The following is a 21,432-nucleotide window of genomic DNA, read 5'->3' as shown; positions in this document are numbered from 1 at the left end:
AATTTGGTTAAATAAAAACGTGTGCCAATCACTAATTCTTAAAATCCTAGTAATTTGTTTGCATCTTTAATTGTTCATAATGTTTCTGCCATGTTATGATGGAGGTGCAAAAACCTTTAATAAACACACAAATATTTTGATCTAAATAGGTTGAAAAAGCAGAGAACAATTTTGCAAATCAATTTTGCGTTACAACATTTTTAAACTGCGCAGTATTTAATCACACCACATGCTAATATTGAGAAGCAACTAATACTTTTTGAGCAGTATTTTGCTTTGCTATTGACCCCTGGCACGCCCGTCACACGCGGCGACTGTTCCAAGCTCACCATGTTGGTGGTCAATAGGTTTACGTGTAAACGCCGCGTCGCCTAAAATGGGCACTTCACTGAATAATGCACAGTGACATTGCCTACCAAAATGGGCACTCCACTGAATAATGCACAGTGACACTGCCTACCAAAATGGCGCAGCTAAGATAATTCTGATGATGACATCAGTTGAATTGATTGTTTGATCGTAGGAATAAAAAGCATTAATATATTTTGGCAAATCACCTGCTGTCCAGATCCCCTTCATCCGAGCTTCCTCTGTGGAAAATAAACTCAGTTTATTAGTAATATATGTAAGATTTTATTTATCTATTTATTTTTTTTTTTGGGGGGGGGGGAGTTAGTGTTTCTGAATGTTTAAGGTTATGTATTTACTGTTTAGACATGTTCTATTTCTAAGGCACAATCACACTGGTAAAAAAAACCGCAATGCAGCATCCGGTTATGCACTCCGAAAAAGTGACAATGATGATGATGATGTGCAAAGATGATCAACAATGGCAAAAATGTACTGTGCAAAAGAACTCTCGACAATTGCAGCTGGGTACCGACGCAAAACCACTGACTGACAGAAATGTGTAGCAAAAGAGGAGCAAACACCATCAATCTGGGCCCAATTTAAAATGTTCAGCAGAAAATATTGCTGCGGAAATCCCTATGGTAGGCAAAAAAATGGGTTGGGCACCAGTTGAGATCGTCCGCTGCCCACCAACTTTTCGATTTCTAAATCTAACCAAAATAAAAAAAATGCGCTTAAAGGGTGGCTGCAGTGTTTTTTTTTAATCATTAAAACGATTAAACATGACTTTTTAAACCTGAAATACTTTTTTCTATTTTTTATTAAATGCGCAAGTATTTTAAAAATGGTTTTCAAGAGATAAGGGGAATCCACCCCGCCTCTAAAAGGGAGCCTTCATTTGCATAAACGTGACGTCATGTCGGGAACCCGAGCCGTCGGGCCCCCTGGCTGTGTGCATATAGAGACGTGTGCACTGTGTGGCCTGGTACCTAGGCACGTGTAGTTAGGGACCAGACTCTTTTTGCCGACGATATGTTTGAATTCCCGACGTGACGTCGATGGTAGGGGGCGGTAACAATCCACAAAAGGGGGGGCATGACTTATTCGCTAATTACGCAAGTCAGATATGGCGGGAATAAACAAAACACATTTTGTTGATGTTCAATACATATACCAGAAATAAATGACAGCAAAATTAACTGTTTTATTTGAATTCACTGCAGCATCCCTTTAAGAGTTTTTTTGGTACCTGGCAGTTTTTCAGTTGCAAGTATTTCTCAGTGTCAAAATCAAGCAAGCTTTTATACTAGAAACTTCTTTTTTGATTTGGTCACACCCACAAACACCTTCATTAATAAGCAATAGCTGTGTTAGTCTGATGGATGAAACAATGAAGGTAGTAATAGCACTTAAAAACTAACTAATTACCTACGCTTAGGCAGTTCTTATGTAATTATTTAGTTTGCAAGTGCTACAGCCTCATTCATAAGTCTTTTTGAGATACATGGCGGACACAATGCGACAACACTATACAGGCATGCAACTAACCGTTGAAAAAAAAAAAAGGAAAAATTTCAAAGGCACAACGCAAGTGCGGAGCGAGGCAGCCGAAACGCCACGGGACATGAGACCCACAATGGTACCCTAGAAAATGTTTATTATGCTCTTAGGTGCATTTTTAGCATGTACTAGGCTTATTTTGCATGATTGTAATTGTACACTGTTAATGCGAGGCATATATATTAGGCTAAAAAAAAAAAAATCTGAAAAAAAAATCTGGAAAAAAAAAAGGGTTTTTGTTTTTGTTTTTTTTTCACGTAAAAAAAAAAAAAAACCGCGGAATTCCGCGGAAACGCGGAAGAGTTGCATGCCTGACTATAATAGTTTGGGTAAATCTGTGTGTATACACCCAAACCAAACACTCCTATCACGTCCGCCATAGGCCTACCTCAAAAAGGCTTATTGTTTTAAATATTTACATGAATGTTCAAAATATTGATGACAATAAACCGTTACTTTCACAGCATTTGTAATGTAGATGTCAAATGTCTCTAAATAAAACCTAAACACACGTGACACAGCTCTCCTGTCTAAACAAAAAAGTCTGAAACAAACATGGTTAAGAAAACACACACTGAAACACAAAGCATGAGGTTAGGTGTATTGACTATGGACCACTCGCTGAAATACCTTCCGACCAAGGACTGCGCTGATCCACTGATGATGGCAGTAAGTCAAGTAAAATTGGAAATCAGTCTTATCAGATAGTCAATAGTTAATAATCAGTAGTAAGAAATCAATCCCAGATAATCAATGATCAATAGACATTAACTAATAGCTAATAATCATTAGCAAGTAATCAATTGTCAATAACAATAATGACCAGGAACGAAGATGTTTGTCCTGCAGGAAATGTCAAACTCTAAACCAGGGACCGTGCTGATCCGCTATTAGATGGCAGTAATTCAAGTGAAAATTGAAGTTTGTTAGTGGTAGTCAATAACCAATAGCCGATTATCAACAGCCAGTAATCCATAACGATTAAGAATGAAGATATCTGTCTCCCTAAGGAGTTATATTTATACAATGTATGTAGCAAGCATTTTTAATGTCAAGTTTATATTTAAACCTTGATCTACCCCTTATTTTTTTAGTCTGGAGCAAGTTATTCTTGTTGTGGTAGGCGAGTCTTGAAGTGGGTGTGAATCCTGCAATTTGGTTCTCATGGAGCCTCTTGGGCTGTTAGAAGGAAGCACTGAGTAATTGGGGGAAGCCCTATGGATGTTGGGGAAGCCCTGGGCTAAAAAAGGGAAAAAGCCTTGTGGCTGTTAGAAGGAAGCCTTGGGATGTCAAAAGGAAGCTGTTCAGGGCAATTGCCATGGGAGTGCTGGGGGAAGTCCTGGGTTAAGGGGGGAAGTCTGTAGCTGTAAGAAGGAAGCCCTGGGTATGTTGGGAACACCCTGTGAAGTTGGGGGGTAAGCCCTTGGCTGTTAGGGCCATGTCACACGAGGCAACCTTCCAGGCAATCTCCAAGAAGAATAGGCATTCCTGTTTGAATGTTAACATTTTTCTTTTGTGGATCGTAAGACATTGTGTGAAAAATGACTCATGTGCTACCAAAGTGGTCCTGTAGCATGCACTGCAGTTGGTTGCCTCCAAGTTGCCTGCAAAAGTTGCCTCGTGTGACAGGGCCCTTAGGGAAGGAAGTGTTGGGGCTGTTAGGCAAGCCCTATTTCTGTTGGGGGGAATTCCAGTGGATGTAAAGAAAGGCCTGCCCACCTTCTGATTTTTGGGAGGACCAGCACCGTATTCTTCTTGTCTTCAGGTTCCTCCTTGCTGGCCTGTTCTCTAGCGGCGGCCAGTCGCATCCTCTCCATGTACTTCTCGTACTCCATCTCCACAAAGTAGTTAATGGCCTCCAGCGGGACTGCATTCTCGACCATGCTTGGATCGGGAGGCATGTCAAAGGTCACTGGCAAGAGACAAGATTGAGGGAAATAATCACTGCAAGATGAAAAAGTACTTTCGTCAGTCCAGATAGCTCTTGATTTTGCTTCGCTTGTTGAGTGATGATAAATCCTCACGTGTAATCAGCCAGATAATTAGAGGGCTTCTGTATATTCTCCCATTGTTTGGACATACTCACTCTGTCGGGACACCCAGATACCTCAAGTTAAAGTCATTGGTTTTAAAGGCAGTGGACACTATTGGTAATTACTCAAAATAATTATTCACATAAAACCGTACTTGGTAATGAATAATTGGGAGAGGTTGATAGTATAAGACATTGTGAGAAACGGCTCCCTCTGAAGTGACGTAGTTTTCGAGAAAGAAGTAATTTTCCACGAATTTGATTTTGAGACCTCAAGTTTAGAATTTGAGGTCCCGAAATCAAGACTCTGAAAGCACACAACTTCGTATGACAAGGGGGCTTTTTTTTCTTCATAGTTATCTCGCAACTCCGACGACCAATCGAGCTCAAATTTTCACAGGTTTGTTATTTCATGCATATGTTGAGACACAGCAAGTGAGAAGATTGGTCTTTGACAATTACCAATAGTGTCCACTGGCTTTAATGGGCAGATATCCCCAAGCGCATTACGCAAGTGTGTAAACAGCTGCAATCAGGAACCTCTTGTTGCCCCTCCTTTTGTTTGTTCTGTAACTTTTCGTCAACCACAGCTCCCATTGGTTTTGTACACACTTTCAATATGGGGAACTTCACCCAACAGGGACCGTCTTATTTTGTTATAGGTTCCCACATCCCAGTTTGAATGTGAGTTTGAGTTTGAGAAAGACTCTGCTGGGGTCAGAACATGAGGTCAATAACAATTTTTTTTTATATACCACTGGTAACTTTGGTTTGTGAACAGTTCACAACAGCTATTACTTTTCTTTGTTTTCCTGTTTGTCTGACAATTGCATCCTGGTCAAACGATTGGTCAGTGTACATGAAAGGATGAAAACGGAGTAAGTATGAAGTATATGTGGAGTATATGTGGGGTAGATGTTTACCTGTTAGCTGCTGGTTCTGAAGAAAGCTTTCTACAACCGGTGAATTCTCTCTACCTTGGGAGAAATTGGATCGAGTTTCAGACTTGGACGACGTGGGCTTGGAATCATCGCCCTGAGTAAGTTGAGGAGAAAAGAAATTAGAATAAACTAAATTACATAATTAACACCTGTTTTTATTCTAACTAAAATAATAAGTAAGTTTTTAAAACAAAAAGAAAACTTTCTGTAAACAAAAGTAAAAAATATTTCACTCCCATACCTGATCGCTCTTGGTTTTCAGAATCCCTTTTCCTTTGCTCGGTGACTCAGATGGAGGAGTTCCTCTCGATGTTTGACGTCGCTGGATGTTGCCAGCCACTTTGCCTTTCTTCAGTTGCTCAATCGTCTTCCTAAGATGACTCTGAAATCCAAGAAGGGAAGAAAGTAATTGAAAAAATTTGGAACTTTGACATTTCAAAAAACCCACAGCCAGCTTATCTAATAAATATATGTGACAGGCTCTACGAAAATATATTGCTTGTCGCACAGCCCACTTTAAAGCAATCGCACAACATCGGTAAACAGTGTTGTCCAAAGGCCCAAACTTCGTGTATCACAACTTACATATAAAATAACATACCTGTGAAAATTTCGGCTCAATCGGTCATCTGAGTTGGGAAAAAATAACGGGAAAACCCACCCTTGTTTGCGCACGTTTCGCCGTGTCAATAAATCCATTTTCTCGATATCGAGAATTGATAATTGTTTTAGTGTCTCTCAAAAAGCATTTCAAGGAATAATATTTCAATGGAAGTCTTTCACAAGTACCTTCTGTAAACCCTGTAAGTTATTTGTAAATCTGTGAACGTTAATATGTTGTTCTGTTCAGAAAGTGTCCAATGGCTTTAAAGTAGAAGGCTGTTGAGTGTTGGAAAGGGGTGAACAAAAAGTGAAATGAATTTTTGTGATATGCTGTGTCTTGCTTCTTAAAAAGGTTTATATTCTCAAATTTCTCAAATAGATTGTTTTAATCTAAAAAGATGAACAAAGCAGTTTTTTCCCTTTTGATTCATGTGTGTGCTTTGTTTCTCCATTACGGGTCATTTTTAGAATATCATTTAATATTCTTTTGCATCTGCATAGATCAGTCTTCAACATTTCTTAACAGTTTGTCCATCTAATTTACCTTGAAGAGTGCCAGCCACTTTTCTATCCACCGTCTGGCCATGGCGTTCAGTTCTTTCTTTCGATTCTCTTCATCCACGTTCCATATATCCCATCCATCCAGCTCCTTGAAGAAGTAGTTATGCATGTCTTGTAGGCCGAGCGACAGGAAGATGTCATGCACCAACTCTCTGTAAGTACACATAATAAATAAAACAAAACACAGCATTTGTAAGGCGCACTATCTCTGTAAAAACATTCAAAGGCGCAGGTCCAGGTCAAAAAAAGAAATCTCAGATGAGTTCAAAGGCCAGTCTGAAAAGATGTGTTTTAAGTTAATATGTGCACCCTATAAATGTATGCTATTATCGTTTGTTATTATTAATATTATCACACCCCTAGGAGCTTATCAAAGCACTGTGCCTTGCGGACACTAGTATCAGGACCGAATTTTGAACCCACACTCTGCTGAACGGAAACACCACAGCATGAGTCTGGTGCCCTTATCCGCTTGGCCACACAAGTCAAGCTTTTGCGAAGATGCATAGTTACAAAGTTACATCATTACACAGATACCTCACCATGCAATGCCTCCAATCAAATGAAACTTAGGGTGCGTTCGATTAGCTTCCCAGGGTCAACCCCACAGTGCTCACTCGGGTGAGCCCCTGGCAAGAGCTAATCGAACGATCACTCACCCTCTCGTGGTGACGTCATGCACCTCGGGCCAGCCCCAATTGACCTGTTCCACAAGCTTGGGGCTGACCCGGATGAGCTCCTGGAATGATGTCAAAGCTTTTCGAACGTACCAGGGGCAGACCAGGGCCAACCCGGGGAAGTTAATCGAAACACATACAAGTAACTAACCTGACATCTTTGTCGCCATCCAGGAACTGAACGATGAGTTCTGTAATCATTTCAGCGTCAGGATTAGTCATTGCTTGAAGAGCTCTCAGCGACATTAAGATAAAGCTCTGTCAAAATAATCAAACCAGGTAAACTTTTATAACTAACTCTATCAAATTAATGAAACACTCTTCAATGTTTAGTTTCTTGGTACATGATGTGTTAGCACCAAGATTAGTGCAAGAAGGCTGAGATTAGCAGGTCACAGTCTCAGACATGCTGAGCTGGCAGTGAGCAAGTTGATGCTATATGCCCCAGGTATATGACTCAGGGTCACTGTTCTGAGGCAGAGCACAAACCAGTGGTATGGACACCTTGTACCGGGACTTTTGAATTGATTTCGAAACCACACGCGTGAGGTTTCAAAATCAAGCATCTGAAAGCACACAACATGTGCGACAAGGGTGTTTTATCTTTCTCTATTTTCTCACAACTTCGACGACCAATTGAGTTAAAATTTTCACAGGTTTGTTATTTTGTGCATATGTTAAGATACACCAAGTGACAATTACCAAAGGTGTCCAGTGCCTTTAGGCCAGGAAAAGCTGTTGAACACTACTGATGCTGGAATAACTCTTGTTATATAACTGACATACAGATCCTTGTCATTTAATTGGTGGAACTTACTTGACATTCACTTTTACTCCCACCCGCACCGGTGATCAAAAAGACCTATTCGCCCATGGGGAATAGCATTTCCCATTCAACAGTTAAGATCACCCTTGTTCAAAATGTTTTTGCGCAGTACAGCGCCGCCGCGCCGCTGCTAAACAAAGGAGCACTTGTGCAAAAGGTTGTGATCCGATTTGTGCATTGTTTCCGCTACGCGGCGCTATATGATTTTTGGTTGTCAGTAATTTGTGTGATTTTTAATAACGTTAGACTTTTAAAATACATCAAATGACAAGGATCTATATGTATATAAAACAAACATTGAGTGGCTTTAATTCGTGGAATGAAAGGAATATTATCACTCGGTAAAATTTGGACTGTTCCATTTTACTCGGCTTCGCCTCCTGAAATGGAACAGTCCAAATTTTACCTTGCGATAATAATCCTCTGAGCCACTCAATATTTGTACATTATTTCTTAGAATTCAAGACCTTGAATATGAAGTCCACCAACCTTTTCATCCTGGTCCTGACACGTCGGTGGGTTGCTCTTGTTGAGTACCCCCATCAGCGTGTCGACCACCACCTTGGTGTTAGCTAGCGAGTCTTGCTGATATAGCATGATGATGGCCTCTAGGATGGGCGTCTTCATGGCGTAGTCGGAGATCTTCAGGAGGCGGAGCAGCATGGCCACGAAGGCTGTAGCTGTCCATGGTTTGGGAAACGTCTGAAAGCATAAGGATGGGACGTGAAGCCGTTGGTCCCATGTGTTGTGTAACGCATGTAAAAGAACCCAGGTCGCTTATTGAAAAGAGAAGGGTTTCGCCCCGGTGTTCCTGGCTGTGGCTGCTAAATGCGACGTAGCACCTTGTAAACCCTTATAAGGCGCTACATAATTGGGTCTCATAATTCATCACTTAAACAACATCTTTCTGAAAGTTTGTTATACACTCAACCCCTTGAGTACCTTGTTTGGTAGACACCTGCGCTATATTATAAGACTTTGATACTATTATCGTTATTAATATAAGGGATTGTTTGAGCCATGAACTTGTCGTTATTAAGACTTTTTTTTTCATCAAGAATTGAAGTAAAGAAAAGCTCTCTGGGCCCAATTTCACGGAGTTACTTAAGCACAAAAAGTAGCTTAGCACAACAACATTACGCTAACCAGAATAAGGGTACCAGCGAGAGTGCCATTTGACACCATTTGTGACTGGTAATTTTCCTGCTCATTTTTGCTGTGCAGGGATTTGGGTACTTTTTCAAAATGTCCACAGATTTACATTAAACTTGCAGGGTTTGGAGATAATGATAGTAGAAAGCTTCCCTTCAAATATTACTAACTGAGATTGTGCAGTTTTTGAGAAATGAGTAAAACAAGTCACAAAATAATGTTTGTCTCAGGAAGCATTGACAGTTTTGAGGCTTAGCTTTCATCAAGATTCTTACCTTATTTGAAGTGTTAGGAAAGTACTCCTCAAACCAGGCTGCTCCTTTGAATTGAGAGATGAACGAAGGCAAGGGTGTGGGTGGCCTGGGCGGCGATGGGGTGGGTGGAGGCGGAGGACTGGGTGTGATGAGCTTGGGCGTGACCTCCCTCACTACAGGCTTGGGTAGCTTCTGCACCTTAGGTCTCGAAGGGGGTTTAGGCTTTTCCTTGGGGGTCTCCGGTTTGGGCTCGGGGGTGGGCGTACGCGGTGGGGTGGGTGTTGGCTCATGTTCATCGATGTCAAGAGAGGTGGGGGCAATGTCGATGTTGAATTTATCGAGGAGGGATGTCTTGGGGGTGTCCGCATGTTCCAGGTCAGGGGTCAGCGACAGTGTCCTCTCCTTCTCCTGGATAATTGAAATGACAATTCAAAGAGGAAGTTGTTCAAACACTGGGAGATATTGCTACTACTTTTTGAAACAGCACAACAGGTCCACAGCAATAGATCCCCAGCTACTCATAGGCTCACTGAAATTCTGCGTTAATTTGTTTATCTTTTTCTGGTGACCGCCCAACTTTCCCCTTCTCTCTCAGTGGTGTCCTTCCCCTCTAAAAACCTCAAAAGTATCCCTTTTAAACAAAATCACTGCATTCACTAAAAAGGTAGACTAATTCTTAGACACTGCAAACAAAGTAAACAGCCAGTAAATACTTGGTGGTTGCATGTACATGTGTATTTTTTAGCACACCCTAACATGTAGCTGAGCTGCCAATCCAGTTTACAGGCTTATTACTGACAAGTAAGGGCACACAATAAAATGTGCTCTTGTTTTAAAGCTGTATTGATGGGAAGGACTAGTAAAGGACAAACCAAATGACTCGAAAGCCGACCATCTTCAAACAATACTTCATGGTCTCTAATGGGTAACAGCAATGAAAACACACAATAATTAAAAAGACAACAATTACCGGCGTTGGTCCTATTGATGGTATGGGCAACTCCTGTGAGCATGACGGGAAGGGGAGAAGGCGGGGGGAAGGGGAAGGGGAGGGAGGCATTAAAAAGCAGATGTTAACAGAGTTAGCAAAAACACACAAAGACATGGAGGCTTGGTTCAATCAGGCATGATTATTTTAGGAAGATATAAAACGTTAACAACAGTTATTTAAAATTGGTTTCGGTTTTTTATGGGATTATTAGTTGATGCGTTAAATTTGAGCATGGCAAGTCTTGAAAAAAAAATTGTATGTCAGTGTAAGTGCGCAGTAGCTGTTGGATAGTCCCAACATTGTTGCCAAGTGAAAACATATTGCTTCGTAAACGAACTTGACAAACGCAAAACAGCGGAGAACCAGTCAAGAGGCTAGGTTAAACACATGGCATTTTGACTGGTAATTAGCCCTGTGTCTGTTCATCAAGATGTCTCTTTAGAAGAAACTTGCGGCTGTTATTTTTGGTTACAATTTTGTTCTTCTCTTTTATTGGGCAAAGGAATTACTATTCTTTAGAAGCACATTTTAGAAACTGTAACATGATTTTATAATTAAGTATGTCGAGGTACTGCCATTTCTCTCATTTTAAAGGTTTTTAGTAAGAGACGGTGCTGACTTTTGTAGTATTGTTCTACACCAAGTGTATGAACAGACATATTCAAGGTAATCTTGGATAACACAGTTTATTTGGCTGTTTATTTGATTTTGGGATTTGTTGGGGGGAGGGTTAGAGTATTTGTTAACTTTGATTAAAAACTGTACATAAAAATATTAGTATGCAGTTAACGGTGCAGGTTGGAAAAAGCACAAGCAAATTATGCAACATTCTCACAAAACTGTGCAATAAGAAAAAAAAAAAACATTTCAAAACTAGTCACAAAAGTGATGATCAAAATAACACTATAAAAAAATAAAAACACTTTCACGGATTGATCCATTTGAACAGTGTGCAGGTAAAAACAACAACAATTTACAAAAAAGGTAAACACCAACAATCCACTTGCTGTAATTGAAAAATAATGTGCCACAGGAAATAACAAAAGAGTCATAAAGTGAGTTAAATAGTTTGGATCAAAATATAAAAATACAAACCACTTCAAAATTCAAAAACAGCTTTAGAAAATCTTATTACTTTTTTATTAACTGGTGAGAAACATTTTTTTTTGAAAACGTGCAAAAACAAAATCGTCAGATAAAACCAGAGTGTCTAATATTCAATCATGCCTGGTTACTTAGATGTTGATTCTGCTATTGAACGAGCAGCATGCTTCAAACCAAAAGAAATCAAAACAACGTTTTTGAATGTGTACAATACCTCCTCCTCGTCACTCCAAACAATGACCCGCTAAAAGGGTTCAAAGGTTAAAGGTCACATTAGAAAAACAAAATGGAGTATTATTTGAAGGTTTGTTGGGTTCACATTTGCCTTGAAGTATACAGAAACAATGTGTCTTTGAAATATTTGAAATGAGTAAAAAATAAACATGTATGTTATGTAGTCTTTTAAATCTACTAAAACAAAGGATTCAAATTGCCTCTAGCCACCAGGCTAGGCAGTGGTATAGTGGCAAGACATCTGCTCTTGCAATGCAAAGGTCATGGGTTCGAATCCCACCCGAGTGATTTGCATATGGACTCTTACAGTGGTCAATACACATCAAATAAGGATCAAGAACCAAATTATATTCTTCATCTCAGATGCATAAACTTAAATCTATTAATTAATCAAAATTGTTGTCTAGAAGTTTGCTTGGTTCAAGATTGCCTCGAAGCATTTCTTTTTTAAATGGGGTAACACAAAAAATATCTTCTTAAATAGCTTTTTTGTTACAAAGGACTTTCAAAGTGTCAAATGGTTGTATCTCGCTAATAAAAAATATGTAACCTGGATGGTTTTACACAGCCGGTACGAGACACGATGTTGCTTCACATTTGCAATATGACATTGTTGCATTGTTATGAGAAAAGTCTGACAAATTGATAATAATATAAAACAAATAAATGATCACCTCTGGGCTGTCCATGGACTTCGGCTGCAGTGGCGAGAGCGTTAAAGAGAGAAAATTTGCAGGTGCAGTGGAGAAGAAAAAAAAAAGGGTTACTTAGAGTGAATTAATAAACCATTGGCTAAGCACCCCTTGTGTTACTTATTAATTAAAGGCAGTGGACACTATTGGTAAATACTCAAAATAATTATCATCATAAAACCTTTCTTGATTACAAGTAATGGGAAGAGGTTAATGATATAAAACATTGTGACAAACAGCTCCCTCTGAAGTGACGTAGTTTTCGAGAAAGAAGTAATTTTCCACGAATTTGATTTCGAGACCTCAAGTTTAGAATTTGAGGTCTCGAAATCAAGCATCAGAACGCACACAACTTCGTGTGACAAGGGTGTGTTTTCTTGCATTATTATCTCGCAACTTCGACGACCGATTGAGCTCACATTTTCACAGGTTTGTTATTTTATGCATATGTTGAGATGCACCAACTGTGAAGACTAATCTTTGACAATTACCAATAGTGTCCACTGTCTTTAAATTGGTTATTGTCAAAGACCAGAGTTCTGTGAAAATTTGGGCTCAATTGGTCATCAAAGTTACATGAAAATAATGAAGAAAAAACATCCTTGTTGCACAAACTTGTGTGCTTTCAGATGTCACAGAAAGTTTCTCAGGCCTGAAGTCTTTCTCAGATCCAAATCTTTTATAGTGAGAAGTTACCTCTTTCTCAAAAACTATGTTGAAGTCGTTTCTCACAATGTTTTATACTTTCAACAGCTCTCCATTGCTCGTTACCAAGTAATTTTTTGTTGGTTGATATATTTTTAGTGATTACCAAAAGTGTCCGTGCCTTTAAACCTTTATCTCTTTGCCGCCATCTTGGTCATGTTCCCAGTGTCCACTGAATGTACTTGACACAGATTTGCATAGAACCAAAAAGGAGCCAAGACTTAAAGCCTTGATTTGGTTGCGATGGTTTGAACGGGAGTGTAACAAGATGGCTGCACTATGATAAAGGTCTGTATACCTGCGATGTCCTAAAATGTGTGTTATTTGTCCAATGAGTCACCTGCAACATTGAATTAAGGCCAGCTCAAACTCATTGCTTGGTCATAAATACATAAAATGGGGGGGGGGGGGGGGGGTCCTTTAGGTAAAGTCTCAAGTCCTTTAAGGTAAATCCTAAATTTAGGTCCCAAATCTATTAGTTCAATCTTCAAGTCATGTCTCAAGTCCTTTAAGGTCAAGTTTTAGGTCCTTTAAGGTCAAGTCTCAAGTCCTTTAAAGTCAAGTCTTAGGTCATTTAAGGTCAAGTCACAAGTCCTTTAAGGTCAAGTCTTAGGTCCTTTAAGGTCAAGTCTCAAGTCCTTTAGGTCAAGCCTAAAGTCCTTTAAGTTTGAGCCTCAAGTCAGGTCCCAATCTATTAGGTCAAGCCTCAAGTCAAGTCTCAAGTCAATCAAGGTCAAGTCTCAAGTCCTTTAAGGTCAAGTCTTAGGTCATTTAAGGTCAAGTCACAAGTCCTTTAAGGTCAAGTCTTAGGTCCTTTAAGGTCAAGTCTCAAGTCCTTTAAGGTCGAGCCTAAAGTCCTTTAAGGTCAAGCCTCAAGTCAAGTCTCAAGTCAATCAAGGTCAAGTCTCAGGTCCTTTTACAATGTAAGTCAGTCTCTTGAGCATTTTTAGCAGGCAAAGTAAATGTAGGCCCCAACCCCCTCCCCTCCCCCAAAAAATAAATAAATAAAAACTGAATGAGGATTCTGTACTAATAAAAGTATAACCTAATTAGCATTAGTCTCCAAACAAACCCTTCGCAAACATGTTTTGCTTTGCTTTGCAAAATTTGAGTTACTTCAAGTAAAGTGAATACTACCGACAGATGTGAGTTTAGAAATAAGGTATTTGCTGTAAAAAAAAATTTTAAAAATGTATTGTGGTTCAGAAATGATAAAGTGCATTTAAAGCCATTATACACTTTCGGTAAACAGTATTGTCCAAGTCCCACACTTCGTGTATCACAACTTATATATAAAATAACAAACCTGTGAAAATTTAGGTTCAATCGGTCATCGGAGTCAGGAGAAAATAACGGGAAAACCCATTCTTGTTTCCGCGCATTTCACCGTGTCACGTGTTTAAAATAAATCCGTAATTCTCGCTAACGAGAATTTATATTGATTTAATGTTTTCTCAAAAAGTAAAGCATTTCATGGAACAATATTTCAAGAGAAGTCTTTCACCATTACCTTCTGTAAACCCTGTAAATTATTTGTAAATCTGTTTTTTTTTCTATACCGAAAGTGTATAATGGCTTTAAGCAATGTGCAAATGTTGTTAAAAATTTTGGATTCTTGTCTGTAGGGTTTCCAGAATCAGAACAGAAACTTGATTTGCTACACAGGCCCCCCGTAAGTCCTTCAAAATCCATCAATGTATTTTGATGGACTTTTCAAGGTTAGTGTTTAATACAGCTAAACTAATAAGAGCAAGCAAGAAGTTGCTCTTTCTACTGACCCGCCTCCTTTTGGCAATCTGAGCCAGCTGATCGTCGCTCAGAGATGGCGGTTTGTACTGCTCCTTCATCTTCTCAGTCTCCTCTGATGGCCACAGCAACCGGATCAAGACGGAGTTTGGGATAAACCCGGACGGATTGATGGGAAGCCGTGTCGGCTTCTGCTTTGACGGTGGCGGCGGGACCTCAACTTGCTCAACCGTCTCTCGGATCCCATCCTCGTAATCTTCCTCCTTCAGCTGTGTCTCAAAGATTGTTGGTTGTTCTGGAGGTTTGGGTCTGCGGACCGTCGAGGGATGGGGGAAGAATCCGGAAGGCTCTCGATCAGCTCGCCAGGCAGCTTCGGACTCCTCGTCTTCATCTCCCGCATCGGGATTGAAGTCATCCTGGTCTGGGATCTTGGGATGATCGGTGTCGAGGTGGACGATGTTCCAGTACTGCTTGAAGGCTTGCTTCTTGATCTTGGCGGCAGAGACGACGGCCTTCTTGGGTTTCTGGTCGAAGTCGCCGTCACGGAGCATTCGCAGCTCTTCCTCTCTCGAATCCAATAATGTAAACGCCTACAAGGAAAAATAAACATTCTTCAAAGTCAGAGAAAATAAAATTTAGTTTTCTTGGTTGTATCTTGACCTGTGTTTTTACTTCAGCTAAGAATCAAGAGCTTCATTACTGATTAGGAAGGTTTTCTTCATTGGAGTTTTTTGTCCTGCAACAAAACTTTCAGGAACCGTTCATTTAATACCAGAAAAGGATACTATTCATTTAGTAAAGTTTATTGTTAAACATATTCCTTCTATTTCTATCGATTTAAAAATGTGACTTACAGCTTCTTTAAGTTTCTTCTCTCTAGTTAGTTCCTCCGTCTCCTCCTCAGTAAGTACATCCACAAAATGATCAAATCTGCAGACAGGACACAAACAACATAGGGCTGGATTTCACAGATAAGGTCTATGACACTTGTGTCCTATAAAATAAGGGCCTATTGCTTTCACCCTTCGGATGGAGTGTACAGCTGTGGGTTACCTGTGTTGCTATAAAAAACTATCATTGCACTATAAAAAAAAGACCCCAGTACACACTCATTGCTAAGAAAAGGGGTTCGCCCCAGTGTATCTGGCAGTGTGTTTGTCATCACTCATGATTTGTAGGCTGCACTCAAAGGAAGGAAATGAAATAAAAGGCAAGGCAAGGAAAGGCAAGGAAAGGCAAGGAAAGGCAAGGAAAGAAAAGGCAAGGAAAGGCAAGGAAATGAAAGGCAAGGAAGGGAAAGGCAAGGAAAGGAAAGGAAAGGAAAGGAAAGGAAAGGAAATGCAAGGAAAGGAAATGCAAGGAAAGTAAATGCAAGGAAGGGAAAGGCAAGGCAAGGAAAGGAAAGGCAAGGAAAGGCAAGGAAAGGCAAGGAAACGCAAGGAAAGGAAGGGAAAGGCAAGGCAAGGAAAAGAAAGGAAAGGAAAGGAAATGCAAGGAAAGTAAATGCAAGGAAGGGAAAGGCAAGGCAAGGAAAGGAAAGGCAAGGAAAGGAAAGGCAAGGAAAGGCAAGGAAAGGCAAGGAAACGCAAGGAAAGGAAAGGAAAGGCAAGGAAAGTAAAGGCAAGGAAGGGAAAGGCAAAGAAGGGAAAGGCAGAGAAATGCAAGGAAAGGCAAGAAAAAGAAAGGCAAGGAAGGGAAAGGAAAGGAAAGGCAGGGGAGGGAAAGCAAAGCAAAGCAAAGCAAAGCAAAGCAAAGCAAAGCAAAGCAAAGCAAAGAAAAGACAAGGAAAGCAAAGGAAAGCAAGGTTTTGGTGACTCACTTGTAATTTGATGAGTGAGCGGCTTTGAGTCTCTTGTTACTCATGGGTGATAACGCTCGTACTTTGTCAACGTCGATGGGTATTGGCGTCTCGATTGGTACCTCGGGAAACACCATGGATACCATCTTCCTCAGGTACAATCTCGGCATAACTGTAAAGGAAAGATACATGCTATTAACAATGTTTAATTTATAATAAACAAATGATTCATCATTTTATCATTTACTAATTTCTTCAATTGTACCTCATTGTCTTATCTAAGCATCAAATATCTTTGCCAAATATTTTTCAACCAAAGCAAAAATCTCCATTGTAAAACCAAGCCTTACGTTTTTTTAACCTAGCAGATTCAGTTTCCAGAAGTTTCTTTAGTATTACACCAATATTTTTCCAAATGTAAAGAAAACACTGGATCATTTTCAATATCCCCGACTACAGTTTTGTTTTTGGTACCCGCTGCTAATTACTGGATTCGGAATGGCCTTTTTTTCACAAAGCAGCTCGGTGGTCTAGTCGAAAGACACCTGCTCCACATATGGCAGTGGGATGTGGGTTCGAATCCCACCAAATTAATATGCATGTGGATTTCTTCTAGCAGGAACAGAAAGCACAGAGTATACAGGCTTAGCAAACACCACTGTAGAGTAAACACTAAATATATATTCTTTATCCTGGATGCAATTCTTACGTCGATCTGCCTTGATCGTATGAGGGCGCTCTCAATAGTATTTTTATCACCTCAGGGAGTATAAGTTATTCGTCCTGCACAGTTTAAGCGTCATTCTGTCACTTTTGTTGCGCCATACTTTTAAGTTACTTGAGAGGTGGGTTATAACGGCTCCTTTAAAGGTCTTATCGTCCACAATTGAGATGATGTCTGTGCTGGTTCTGTGTTCCATTTATTAATAACTGTTTTGGGTATAAATGAAAATTCCCCCCGAATTCCTGAAAGTTGGTGTATACGGAACAACAAGTTCTTGCAGATATGTGGGAGCTTGTAGGTAGTGACCCACAGATAAAAACTGAGTGATGTAATTTGGGGGCTTTATAGACTCACTTGAAGGCAGTGGAGTTTTTTTTTGCATAAAAACTTTGAGAGAGATTGATAGTTTAAAACATTGTGAGAAACTGCTTCCTCTGAAGTTACTTATCTTTTGAGAAAGAAGTAATTTTCAACAAATTTGACTTCAAGAACTCAGATTTAGAACTTGAGGTCTCGAAATCAAGCATTAGAAAGTGCACAACATGGTGTGACAAGGGTGTTTTTCCTATCATTTTTATCTCGCAATTTTCATAGGTTTGTTATTTAATGCATATGTTGAGACTGTCTTTGACAATTACCAATAGTGTCCACTGTCTTTCATGAGATTATTGTCTTTGTCCCGAAGTGAAACAAAAATGTTTGAGAGCGCCCTCACACGGTCAAACATACGGCTGATTTAATGATGTCCATACTTACAGCTGCTATGATCTATTCTATGTATATGATTCCCAACTCCTACCAACAAGTCGCCCTTCTGACTACAGAAGTTGAGACTCAGTGCCTCTGCATTCAGCTTGATTGACCTGAAGAGAGTAGAAAATAACCGACAAAAAGAAATATTAATTTCTGAACAGAAACCCCAAAGGAGAAGTTTTAGTAGACAAAAAGAAGCAAGTTTGCTCTGAGATTTTAATGAAGTTACTGTTTAATAATTGTGTTTAGTTATAATTTAATTGTCAGTGACCATGGCGGTAATTTTCTTTGCAGTATATTGTAAAAAAAAATTATGAAAAACGGTCTCAAAATGCTTTAAGAAGAAAGTTGTAGAAAGAGTTTGTGTTTGAGTTAAGATTGACAGTGTTCTTGGAAGAGAATCGATTTAAGGTTTAGTTTGAAAGAGTCAACAGAAGGAGAGCTTTTAATCCAGGTTGGTAGAGCGTTCCAGAGAGAAGGATCGATGAAGGAGAAGCTGCGCTCACCATGAAACTGTGAGAGAACCTCTGAATGGACGATGAGGTTGTGGGTAGCTGACCTACATGTATGTTGACGAGTTGGTGTATACGAAACAGTAAAGGAACACGTTGCCTTGGATCGGTCGAGTTGGTCTTTGAAAAGCGTTCTGTAAACGTTTTTTACAAAATGCATATAGATAGCAAGATGTTGTAAAAGTAGAATACAACGATCTACATGAGTATGCCTCGAAATTGCGTAGTTTTCTTTTTACCTCATCGACTAACACGGTTGACCATTTTATGATCGATTTAATTCCAGACCGTGTTAGTTCGCGACATAAAAGGAAAACCGTGCAATTTTGAGTGATACTTGTGTGGATCATTACATTCTACTTTGAAAACATCTTTCTAACCATATGCATTTCATAACAAATGGTTTCAAACACTTTTTATAGACCAACTCGTCCAATCCAAGGCAACGTGTTCCTTATAAATTCTTGCAGATAAGTGGGATCTTGCTAGGTAAAGACCCACAGATAAAAACTGAGTGATAAAATTTGGGGCAGTTAGACTCACTTGATGAGGTTATTGTCTTCGTCCCAGATCTTGATGGTTCCGTCAGTGCTAGATGATCCAAAGACTCCCATGCGTGGATTGCAGGCCAAGCCAGTGATGGTGTCAATGTGGTCCTCGTTTGGGCTGTGATCGTTGCGCTCTGCAAACAAATCAAATAACAACAAAATCAAACTCCTGAGGATGACTGAGGGAAGACCAATTACGAACCCACTCCCCCGTAGCGAAATTAATAAATAAGAAGTCACCTCAATCCACTAAAGTGAAAGCAGTAGTCCTGGCTACAACGCCCCAAATCGGTGGTTTTTACGCAAACTTCGGGAAGGTGCGTCGCCCGGCGGCATCAACCGGGTGGGCCCCCGATCACAGGGGTCGCTGCTGGGTACGTCCTCTCTCGTGTGCGAAAGTTCTGGCCGAATCGGACCAGGCGTTCGGCCGGGAGGGGCGAATCGCGGACCCCCGTCGCCAAGAGCCGGATGTAATTGGAAATACTATCTGCTCAGGCGGTAGTTAATAAGCAGGACAGTTCTTTCTGAACAGAGAAGTCGCCCAAATTCTGAAAAATCTACTCTGCGGCAGTAGAATATATATAACAAGAAAAGTTCTCTAAAGAACATAATCTACCCAGCAAATAGATACACACATCATTTTACTGCAACCAAAATATATATTAAAATCAATCTAATAAAACATTTAGAAGGACTCACGCAATATTTCTACAAATCTTGTTTGTTAGTACAGCAATGAGGTATTTTTTATGACTTGGGCACAACTACTGTTATGCCGCAAATGTTACTTAACACATTTCCTAAGCAAATGCAAGAGAAAAACTAGCCGTAAGCATTGTGTCTCACATGTTCTTTTTAAGCAAGGTTTTTGTAAGTGCTAAGGGCAAAGTTCTATAAAATTACATCCTTTTTTATGTCGACACTTCATGGAGTATACATGCTGTTAATAAGTTTAAGGGTAAAAACAAATTATATTCTTTATCACCGGTTGCAAAAATAAAAAACTATTGACTTACGTTTGTTCTTGAGATTGTAATGGACGATACTGTAAGTGGCTGATGACTCATCTTGAAACGCAACGCAGAGCGTTGTCCTTAAGACCGTCATGCGCAGAGGGGTGTGGGCGCAGTAGAAGGACATCAAGGGGGCGAGGGACTCCTCGGCAAATGGGAACACACGCCACACCTTGATCACATTGTCTGCGGCGAGAGGAGGGAAAGGCAAAACAAAAGTTCAGATTAAAACAAGAATTTTCTATTAACTCATTTTATTAGACCTGGGCCCAATTTCATAGACCTGCTTCAGCAGACAATATGGCTTAAGGATTTTCAGCTTAGCGGAAATGAGTAGGATACCAGTCACAAATTCTGCATGTGACATAGCAGTTTGGCTGGTAAAATTATTCTTGTAAGCATAATTTTGTTGTGCTTAGCTACTTTTTGTGTCTAAGCAGCTCTATGAAATTGGGCCCTGTTGTTAAATTAAAGACAGTGGACACTATTGGTAATTGTCAAAGACTAGTCTTTACAGTTTGTGTATGTCAACATATGCATAAAATAACAAACCTGTGAAAATTTGAGCTCAATCGGTTGTCGAATTTGCGAGATAATAATGAAAGAAAAAAACACTCTTGTCACACGAAGTTGTATGCTTGATGGTCTCGAAATCAAATTTGTGGAAAATTACTTCTTTCTCGAAAACTACGTCACTTCAGAGGGAGCTGTTTCTCACAATGTCTTATACCATCAACCTCTACCCATTACTCGTAATCAAGAAAGGTTTTATGATGATAATTATTTTGAGTAATTACCAATAGTGTCCACTGCCTTTAAGTGGAAAATAATTAAAAAGAGAGAGAAAAAAAGAAGAAAAAAACTTCTTTTGGCTGTGGCAAAGGAATTGGAAATAATGTGATAATATTCTGGTGAACTGGAGGCAAACAAAACACTCCAAGCCTTTTGGTGGTCAACGGTGTTTCTTTATACTGCGCACAGAAAGATGTGTCAAACTGACTATGTTCTAAATAAAGGGACATTGAACTGTTGGAAGTTTTGCCAGAAGTGATAAACTCAGAGTCTAATTCAGGTTCCCATTGAGCTGGTGCATGCGGCTGTTTTTAACGATACTGCAGCCGATTTCACAAAAACGCTAGGATTAATCCTATCTCGAGATAAGACGAGTAACTCGTCCTAACTTAGGATGGGTTCAATGCGTCCTAACGTCTATGGATAAGGAACTTAACTCTTCCTACCATCCTAAGATTAATACTGAGTTAGGAAGAGTTTGGTGAAATCGGCCCCTGGGCTCTTATATAGCCCATTATCACAGGCTACGGGCATTTCCAAGCGCCAAGTATTTTTTCCTGCAAGGTATGTTTAGACAGCTCCACATGCTTTACTTAGCCAGCCCAAGTGTCTGGTATGATGTGATTTTTTCTTTGAGGGCTTGTTGCTTATTTCTCTTAACATTTTTCCCTTCGACTATTGTTCTGAAAATATATAATGTTGCTGGTGCTGGGTGCAGTAGTTTGACAAATCGTTTGCACAGATGCTTTGTAAATGATCTGGGTGAATGATCACGGCCAAAGTATTCTTGACATAGTCACTAAGGAATAAAGGTGCAGGACTTGCTTCTCAGATAGCAAGAGTTTGAAACAAACTCACAAAAC

At 39.8% G+C, this 21,432-nt stretch overlaps 1 protein-coding gene across 10 annotated transcripts in view; it reads right to left on the bottom strand.

The window, feature by feature from the left end:
• LOC117289250 (WD repeat-containing protein 97-like) overlaps positions 1-21,432 on the bottom strand; it is a 41,626-nt gene that overhangs the window by 6,538 nt on the left and 13,656 nt on the right. For 5 of the 10 annotated variants that reach the window (XM_033770283.1, XM_033770285.1, XM_033770287.1 and 2 more), the window contains exons 12-27: positions 19,781-19,963; positions 18,760-18,898; positions 17,708-17,814; positions 16,249-16,399; positions 15,284-15,359; positions 14,462-15,019; positions 11,961-11,984; positions 11,267-11,296; positions 9,928-9,960; positions 8,979-9,365; positions 8,041-8,253; positions 6,877-6,983; positions 6,032-6,200; positions 5,126-5,266; positions 4,867-4,978; positions 3,631-3,823 (exon numbers count right to left, since the gene is read on the bottom strand). In XM_033770283.1, coding sequence (XP_033626174.1) covers positions 3,631-3,823; positions 4,867-4,978; positions 5,126-5,266; positions 6,032-6,200; positions 6,877-6,983; positions 8,041-8,253; positions 8,979-9,365; positions 9,928-9,960; positions 11,267-11,296; positions 11,961-11,984; positions 14,462-15,019; positions 15,284-15,359; positions 16,249-16,399; positions 17,708-17,814; positions 18,760-18,898; positions 19,781-19,963 — 2,623 coding nt within the window. Of the gene's footprint in view, positions 1-557; positions 591-3,630; positions 3,824-4,866; positions 4,979-5,125; positions 5,267-6,031; positions 6,201-6,876; positions 6,984-8,040; positions 8,254-8,978; positions 9,366-9,927; positions 9,961-11,266; positions 11,297-11,960; positions 11,985-14,461; positions 15,020-15,283; positions 15,360-16,248; positions 16,400-17,707; positions 17,815-18,759; positions 18,899-19,780; positions 19,964-21,432 lie in introns of all 10 variants that reach the window. The other 5 variants (XM_033770279.1, XM_033770281.1, XM_033770280.1 and 2 more) reach the window with 3 other exon arrangements.

The sequence above is a fragment of the Asterias rubens genome, chromosome 4 (genome assembly GCF_902459465.1).
Source record: "Asterias rubens chromosome 4, eAstRub1.3, whole genome shotgun sequence".
Classification (NCBI taxonomy): Eukaryota; Metazoa; Echinodermata; class Asteroidea; order Forcipulatida; family Asteriidae; genus Asterias; species Asterias rubens.
This window is presented reverse-complemented; position numbering and strand designations above follow the sequence as displayed.